Here is a 9,886-nt window from a genome sequence, read left to right on the forward strand (position 1 = left end):
CAAAAACAAAACGATTAGCTTCAAAGAACATGCAAAATGTGGTGATGGCGATTGTCATTCACTACACGTCTAGCGAGCCCATCATTCACACTTGTCACTGAACGAATACTAAAAAAAGTCTTAACTCACATTCATCGATAAAGCTATTCCCAACCCTAGCGTTACAACTCTAAGGTTCAAATTGGATTGATAAAGGGTTATGTATTTAGGTTAGTTTAGTGATATCTGTGTGAGCTGTCAGCTTTGAACGTCGACAGGCGGAGACGAGCGCAGCAACTAGTTGACGGCGATTTGTATGGAGCGAGTAAATCACTTCTGAAGTAATTTATGTTTGAGTGAGCGGAGTTAGTGAGGGGGCTGTGTCGATAGTTTTTTTATGCACCTGTGAATAGGGAGGTGCACTTGAAGAGGGCTTGATGGAGTTAGACCAAGCTAAGTTGGCAGCGATTTTGAAAGCCCAGACTGTGAAAGTGTTATTTTAAACTTCAAACTTCCATGTAATTATGACGAAGTGTTCATTTAGTTATTGAATCATATTAAGACAAAGAAACATACTAATTGTGTCATCAATTTTATTGCACGTTCAATCAGTTCTTACAATTTTCATAATATATTATGTAGGTACATTGATGCAATTCAATTATGTATTTCGTGAGACCAAAATAAATAATCCAAATATAATATAACGGTGAAAATTACAAATCCCTTTTTGCTTCCCCGTAGTCGTAGTCGGGTTAAACACGCTGGCAATGGCATCATGTACGGACTTACAAACATTATGTACTAACTAATGATGAATTTAAATTAAATAATTATAACAAATTAGTATCGCCCCTGTTTCACACAATATTATACTATATAATATTATATTATAGACAGGCCCAAAAATAAGTTGCAAAAAGATTAGGTATAATTTATTAATTTATTTGAAACAAAACATATTATCTTTCAACTATGTATTATCCGTAGCTTTGATACACAAACGCAAAGCTTTGTTAAAATTATCAAGAATGTGCACAAAAAATTACAACCTATTTGGGCCACCCTGTAATATTACCATTATAACCTACACTTGAACCTACAGTAATCCAGCAAACGGTACCCAAACAAAAACATTGACACCATTCAAACACATGTTGTTTGACAGCTTTTGTGTCGACAAAAAAACAGAAAACTGGGAATAATCGCCGGCTCTATTTATCATATTCGAGCTGTCACGGCCACTGTGACAGTTGACAGTCGAGTCCTTTGAAGTGTCAGCGAAGCGGTTAATGAGAGGGGACGGTTTTGGACCGGCGATTGATGTCGGCGATTATGCTACTTTAGCAGCTAATGGGTTAACCGGTTTAGAAATAAGTGAAGTGTGTGTTTTCTTTTGATGCTTTGTTTGAAGTGTAAGAGTAATTATGGCTGGATAACGGTTCACATCAGTGCACTTTTGTTCAATTGCAATGTCCTCAAGCCTGCATTACAACTGGCGTTTGTATATGATGCAACACGAATATCGGACAAATACGGTTGTATTGTTTTGTGAAGTTTATAAACATATGATTGTTATGTTATGTTTAATTTTGGATGTTTAACGTTGTAATTACTCTTTGAGAGTCGTAAGGTGTACAATCATCTACCACGGGAAATTATAATTGTAATTGTAACTTTTTTTTTAATCGAAATTTAAAAATGGCTGCTCGAGCATACGTTCAACGACCACACAAGCTAAAGGAGATTTTTAAACTTTAATTATCTAGAATTTAAAACTTTAGTTTAAAATCTTTGTTACATATGAACCTACAGTAACCTTCAGTTCTTGTTGTGATTATGAGTTCATTGTGTGTGTATGGCATATTTAGACCATCTATAGATTTATTGTACTTAGTTAAAATTGGGATAGGTCACAAAACTTCGTACAGGAAGAACTGTTGTCTTGATAGCCATCAGAGTCACGACTCCTAGCATTGTAGTGTCAACGCTAGGAAGAGGTTAGGTACAGCTTGCATGCTAAGTTTCAATCATGCAGTTTGTCATGCACATAAGGCAAATGTGTAGAAGACGCACGGTAAAGAGAATACACATTATTGTAAGGAGGTTCATTTCGACTTCAGACATGAATAAAAATTGCCGGTTGTAGGCGCTGCATTCATACAGGTCAAACATGCATTTTTAATAAGAACGTATTACCAAGACTGATAAAAGATCTACAACTAGGTACATACTTTCTAAAGCGCTACTACCTAATTTTTTATTCCATATGTAGGCCATGATAGATAAATTATAGTCATATTTTTAAATTTTCGTATCAATTTACATTATACCTATTTTTATACTACCTAAAGGCTTATGTACAATTGTACACACACACATACACATAGGTAAATATCCTCCCAATGCTCTCAAATCATTCGCCAAACTCTTTTTACGTCAGTCCTTTGTTTCAAGCCTCTCCTAGTGCGCAAAATATGACTCTTTCTATGCAGTGCAGCGATTTTTCAGCGCGAGAGCGGTAAATCTCCGGGGTAATTGATGGCTGCGCATGCACAGGATGTGTGGGCGGGCGTGCGTGCGTTAATGGGAAGCTAGACTTTGGTAGGGTTTTTCAAAACGGAGTATGCTTTGACAGTGTGGTTAAAAGAATAACAATAGGTAGGTCATCGTATATATATAGACATAATGAAGAGACGCAACTTATTTAAATCCCCCCGTGTGTTTGTTTTGTCTGTACTTATCATAGTGCTATGCCTACTGTCTACGTGAATATTTCCGATGATCATGAAACTCAAGAAAATCATGAAACACGATAATTTATACCTATAAACAAAACTGATATCATATTTTCTGTTTTACGCGATAAACACCTTATTATTTCCCACCCCAGCATTACTATAAAATACATATTACAAACATGATTTCATTCTAAACCCAACACGACAATCGGCCTGATTCGAACTTTAAGATACGTCAAATATTACTTCTAGATACGATATGGATTAGATATGTCAGTGTCAACAGAGACGTTTTTGTTTGAAGAAACGTCACTTTTGACACTGACATAATATATCTATCTAGGCGTAATATTTGACGTATCTTAAAGTTCACGTGTCGGGTAGTATAGTTTGTCAAAGGTCTGTCTCATTTCAATCATAGACACAGAGAATCATACTATCTTTGTCTTACATTAGTACTAGCACCCAAAAGAAAAGGATGAGTATAATTTTCCTGGTTCTTAGTGACTGACAAATTGGTTTGACCAACTATATTTCATATATAAAACTCACTGTATCCGCTCCCGCAGCCAAAAATAGTGTTCCAGTGTAAATTATGAAAAGCGAATGTTCCGTGCATTTTTAAAATATGCCCTCTCACGGCAAAACGAAACAAAGAGCCCGCACCTGTTAGTAGCAGCCAACGTATATGAAACGGCCCCTATTCTGGTTCAGTAATTTGATATGGTTTTCACCTCTTTTAATAAAATAATAAGTAACTGTTCATTTCAGATTTTTTAAATCCATGGTATTGTTCATCATCATCATCATCAGGCTATAGTAGTCCACTGCTGGACATAGCCCTCCCCTAATGAGCGCCATAGCGCCCTGTCTTCAGCTTGCCGCATCCAGCATCTGCCTGCAGTCTTTCGCAGATCGTCATACCACCTGGTTGGAGGGCGTCCTACACTACGTTTGCCGAGTCGCGGTCTCCACTCAACTCAATAGTATTATTATTATACACATAAAACTAGATGTTAGTACTTGTAAATACATTACTAGTGTCTTTGTGACCTGTAGAAGTGTATACCTCGCCAACCCATTGCTCCGTCGTTTTGAAATATTTGCAAATTTGTTTCGAAAAAAAAATCTAGGTATTTAATTTTTGAACTTGCTCACAAAATTTCACAAGAATCGGTTGAGAAATACGACCTGTAGAGGAGAACTACCGGACGTACGAGAGCATAATTATTTGTCGAAGACGGAGACTTGGTCAATAAAAAAATACTTCATTGAATCATTATCAAAGCGACCTCACAGAGGTCTTAAGTTCCATAGACTCTGCTGGTGCTTAAGTTTTGTGCGCATAGACTCTACTGGCGCATTTTGAACATTTTCCAAAAAAACTAAACGACAGAAAAATTTAAGACTGTTAGGGCTCTTCTCTCTTTTTTTTTTACAATTAAGTACAAGCTTTTTATCTATTCACTTTCAATGTACCTTATGTAGGTATGTATGTTAGGGTCAAATCTTGCCAGTTAAATTTGACGCACTTCCCGACTTCCATTGAAGCTGAAAATTTGCATACATATGTAAGTCGGGTGTAAATGCAATAATATACCATCGAGCTGATCTGATGATGTAGACAGGAGGTGGCCATTAGGAACTCTGTGATAAAACAACGCAACCTATTGTGTTTAGCGTTTTTAGAATTGTCTCGTTGAGTATTAGTTGCCTGTGGAAAGAAAAGTGTATCATAAATGAAATTTTTGCCAAAAACTTATTCTATATGTACGTATTAGCATATCGGTGAGGCTTGTAGTAGTAGCCCTTTATCAGAATCGGCCCCCTGTTAGTACCAGCCGCGAACGTATGAAACCTTTAGAGCCGCGGGCATCGAATTTATGGCTCGCCGGAATATGCTTTGATATACTGTTATGCGTTTTATTAAACGCATTGTTTGTTCGCTGGATTTAATTTAGTTTTCGTTGCGTTGTGAATAATGTTGATGGAAAGTTAGTTGTAGAATTACAGGGGAATAGTTTTGATTACATTTTCAGCGTTTTTATATTACCAATTGCAAGCTGGTATAAGGATAGCGCAAAAAGAAGCTATCTGCGCTCACTAAAAGCCACTCTTGACCTCGGTTCAAGAACGGAAAACACTAATTTGATTTAAACAAACAAATACACTATTATTTGGATCTAACATTTTAGATAAATTAAAGTCCCTACAATAAATGCTAACATTCTAGAAGTTGAGAAACTGAAAGAGCTGATAGCCGCAAACAATTTCTTTACCACCCTTACTAGTTTTCAGGGTTCTCAAGGGTCTCCTGTGGCTCCTCGAATATTGCTTATGTCCATGGGCGACGGTAACCCCTTTCCATTAAGCGGCTCGTTTTCTCGTTTACCTACTAACTACATATCACATAAAAAAGGTAGGTGTGATATAATGTACATTCAAATGTGAAAGTATAGATTGTGTCTTAAATAAAAGTATAACGACATAATAGGTAGGTACACCACCCAGACACTAAGCCCGACCTCACTTCCATTGCCAAATTCTCGAAACTGGCATGTTCGAGTAAAAACAACCGACGGGCGACGCCGCGGGGCGCGTATCATTATGTTTTTGTGCGCGAGTAATGTCGAGTCACGTAAATATCGCGTTATAGGATTGGGCGGGTCTAAAAACATGACTACCGAGTGCGTTTGAAATTGGTGGTACAAGGCATACAAAGTCGTCTCTCGTGAACACTTTGGATGGAATATTTTGGAGCGATATGAGTTTGTGATTCTGTTAGTATTCTTTTTCGGAAACGAAAGCATGTTCAACAGCCAACTGAAAGATTTACCAAAAAGCTTGAAGATATAATATTATTGCCTAAATATTGTGCACTTCATCTATTTATGCGATTCTCACAAGCTGCCTCTTCACCCATCGCAGTTATTGCTAGAAGACCTAAAAGATCTGTCCGCTCTCGGAGCACTCAAGTGACGCAGAATAGAGAGAATCGACGTTCTCTTGTGTTGCATGCAAAGTTCTCTCTGGGTCATTGCGCCAGTAATAAGTTTAGAGTACAATGCAATCAGTTCCAAACGTGTTTGCTCAACTTCGAAAAGAATAATCGTCACAGCGCTTGTTAATTTCGACATTTGCTCAATTTTTGAAAACTGAAATGAAATCCGATAAACTCTATATAAGGTTTTCTTTCCGGAAATTTGACAGATCACATAGCGGAATTTACAAGTGATTAATCACAGTTTACTGTTAACGCGATCGCTCCAAACTTGCACCACACTAAGCACAATGAGCATGAAGCGGTTGAAAGCAAGGTTTTTATTTTATTTCTAATTATAAAACGCCTGTATGTTCATTTTCGCCCGCTGTGTTGCCTTAATAACCCCGGTGTTCGTGAGTGAAATAATTTGATTTTGTTAACGTTTTATTTTCCTACACGTTCCTTTTTTTCTTTTTTTTCTTTTTATTCATTTTCACTGCGTGTGACATTTGCTTGATGTGAAATATTAAGAGAAATTTAAATAAATGATTTAGGAGGTAACTAGCTATTCATTTTTATATATCATGTATAAGTAAATTATGACCGATTTACCTATATTATGTAGGGCGATGTATTTAGGCCTCTTCTTTATATGCATTTAATTGTATTAATGGGTACACATGCATATATATAGATCAAAAATCCTCATATATTGTAGTATGACCGACATCTCAAACTTTGTACTTTGTCTGACTCCAACAGCACAGTATAATAAATAGTACTAACGTACAGTATGGACACTCCCTGCCTCCCGTTGAAAGTGCCGCCCACCCGCTCTCGGTTACCTCTCAGTTACCGGCTGGCAAGGACGCGACGACGCGGTGCGCAGAGCGGAGGCCACGTAAAATATGAAATAAATATTTACAAATCCTTTTGTAATGGGCGTGTGTTGTGCTGTGTACGGTTGTCTAAGCTCTATAAACGACAAAACTAAAAGAAAGTTCCACAGATTCCCATTGTATGAATCAAGGCAAGTACATACCCAGTTATTTTTAAAGTGTTTTATGTTTTAGTAGAATACCAACTTACAATAGGTACTTATGTTTAGTATTTCTTTTACCCTATCTGTTTTAGACCTAAACCTATCACATCACACTGAAAACAACACAATATCTATATGAACAAAAAATCATGTTTTCAACTTATGTAATATTTTGGTGGCCTGAATTTCCTTACAAAAATTTTGTTACTTCGTTTATACTGATTCAAAATAGGTAACTATTGTATAAATCGAGCTTAGATACCCACCTTACAGCATAATATGATTCTTATTTCTTCCTAATTCGCGCAATGAGTTTTGGGTCATTGAGGTCATCGAACTTGTCAACAAAATGGCGGGAACCCTAGCACGTCTTATCTCACTCACACAAGCATGGTACGCGTTCACCTACAGGAGCTTAGACTGTGTGCGTAGGAACGCTTTTGTTTCATACATTTGGTCGCCAGTGTCCGGGGTGTGTCAACAGTAAGACAAGTGGCCTTTTATTGCGCACACGCTTATTAAAAATCAAACATGTAAGTACATAATAACAATGATTAAACAACTGACAATGACACCCCCAAATAAAATTATTCTGATGCAAGTATCTTTTGAGTAACATTTATGTATATTTGAGTAGTATTTATGTAAATGAGGCACTATGACATGGTCGAACGCTATGAATAGGTCCACCGTGCAGTCCAAGCTTATGACCGCATAAAATGGGGACAAATCACACATCAGCAATACGGGAACGATGAAGAAGAAGAGATGGTCAAAACCGTTTACGACGACATCGTTTAGAACAACATACCGGTTATATTGACCAAAATCAAAGGTCCCGGCTGAATTCTATTAGACGGCCTTATAAAAAACACCGCTTTTTACGACATCGCTTATTACAACATATCTCTTTAAGCGACTACATTTAACTGATATTTTCGGAGAATTATATCTGTTAGAACGACCAGCCGTATTTTAAACATCCCCTTCCCACATCTGGCACACTAAAGTCATTAAGATCGCAAAAGTAAACAAAAACAACTCGAGTTTAGTGTCTATTGTATTTCTCAGAAACAAAATCGGTACACGTGTATGCAGTATAATCGAAACCCAAAGCCCGCTTTCTCATTTCTTTTCAGTCAGTTTGTTACTTATCCGAACACAAGACAGACGCACCTAAACATATTGTTGAGTTATTCGTGAAACTTTTAACATGTCGCAAAGAAAAAGAAAACAAATTACTATAGAAGAAAAATCGCGTATTATATCAAAGCTTGAGAGTGGAATTCCAAACAAAGACTTGGCCGCGGAATATGGTGTATCACACTCGACAATTTCAACCATTTGGAAAGAGAGAGAAAAAATTCAAACACTTTTTGAGAACAATTTATTGAAAATGAAACGAGCAAGAACAACGAAGCATACGAAGATTGAGGAAGCTTTGCTAAAGTGGTTTAAATATCAAAGGACAAATAATGTGCCAATAAATGGACCAATTCTTCAACAAAAAGCAAACGATTTTGCTCAGCGTTTTGGTGAAAATTTCGTTTGCTCGTCCAGTTGGATTCAACGTTTCCGAGCTAGGCACGGTATCGTCGGCGGGAAAATGAGTGGTGAAGCTGCCAGTGTTGATAGTGGTGTAGTAGAAGAATGGATGTCGCAAAAGTGGCCTGCGTTATACAAAGACTACGGACCAGATGACATTTTTAACGCTGACGAAACCGGACTTTTTTATAATATGACACCAGACAGGACTTTAAAGTTCAAAGGAGAGAATTGTTCTGGCGGAAAATTATCTAAGACGAGACTGACGATCATGGTTGCAGCAAATATGACAGGATCCTGTAAAAGGAAGCTTTTAGTTATAGGCAAATCTAAGAAACCAAGATGTTTTAAAAACATACTCTCACTGCCGGTAACGTATGAAAACAATATGAAATCATCGATGACATCGGAAATTTTTGAAAGATGGTTGCGAAACTGGGACGCTGAATTAAAATCACACAATAAGAAAATTCTACTTTTAGTTGATAACTGTCCTACTCATCCGGCTGTTACTAATTTGAAGTGCATTAAACTTGTGTTTTTACCACCAAATGTTACATCTGTACTGCAACCAATGGACCAAGGTGTAATAAGATGTTTAAAATCTCATTATAGAAGAGTGCAAGTGTTAAATTTAATTCAAAATCTTGACAGTAACGACCAGAAAAGCTTTACGGTTCTTGATGCCATCTTGATGATATCAGAAGCATGGGAAAAAGTTTCACCAAAAACTATCGCGAACTGCTTTAGACATGCAGGTTTCAAACACCTCTTGACAATATCCTCAGATGATGTGACTGATGATGATGAAGAGGACAATATTTCTTTGGCTCAATTAGCCCAAAATTTAAGACCTGCTTTATCTACTACTGAAGCAGAGGAGTTTATTGATGTGGATAACTCTATTGCAATTTGTGCACCAGCTACGGAAGAAGGTATTGTACAAGAAGTTCAAGAGGAAAATGACGAACAGGAAGAGACTGAAGAACAATTTACAGTGCCAACTTTGAATGATGGTCTCAATGCTGTCAATGTATTACGAAAAATTGTTCTTTTTAATGAACAGTTTCACATGCAGGGAAATTATGACAATACTTTAATTAAAATTCAGCGTGAACTACAAAGTGCGTACGTACTACAGAAGTGTTTCAAACAAACTAAAATAACAGATTTTGTTAATGTAGAAAAATGATAATTATATGTACGTAATGTCTTTTTATTATAATTTTCATGTGAAATAAATAAAATGTAGTTTTATTTTATAGAGAGTATATTAATCACACATTTAGGTAATAATAAGTATTATGTACGTCATCGACTGTTACGACTATCGGTTTTTACGACCAAATATGAGTAGTCCCTTCGATGTCGTTATAAACGGTTTTGACTATATCCATTTATGGTGTAGTGTACAAGCTCCTGTCATTAACTTTGTAGCTTCTTATAAATTCCTTCTTAATAAATCACCCCCATTAAATGCTCCAACCACTTCAACGACTTCCAAATTACGTTACCAGCGACGTAATAAATATTTTAGATCACATTTTCCGTCCCATAACTCATTCAGCGCGATAATAATAACAAAAGGTTTCCAGA

The 9,886-nt window shown here is 36.8% G+C and overlaps 1 protein-coding gene across 1 annotated transcript; it reads left to right on the forward strand.

Annotated features, from left to right (window-relative positions):
• The first annotated feature begins 8,864 nt into the window (after positions 1–8,864).
• LOC134792318 (major centromere autoantigen B-like) lies at positions 8,865–9,482 on the forward strand. Its single transcript, XM_063763587.1, has one exon. The coding sequence runs from the start codon at positions 8,865–8,867 to the stop codon at positions 9,480–9,482; it is 618 nt and encodes a 205-aa protein (XP_063619657.1).
• Positions 9,483–9,886: the final 404 nt, after the last annotated feature.

The sequence above is a fragment of the Cydia splendana genome, chromosome 7 (assembly GCF_910591565.1).
Source record: "Cydia splendana chromosome 7, ilCydSple1.2, whole genome shotgun sequence".
In the NCBI taxonomy this organism is placed as follows: domain Eukaryota; kingdom Metazoa; phylum Arthropoda; class Insecta; order Lepidoptera; family Tortricidae; genus Cydia; species Cydia splendana.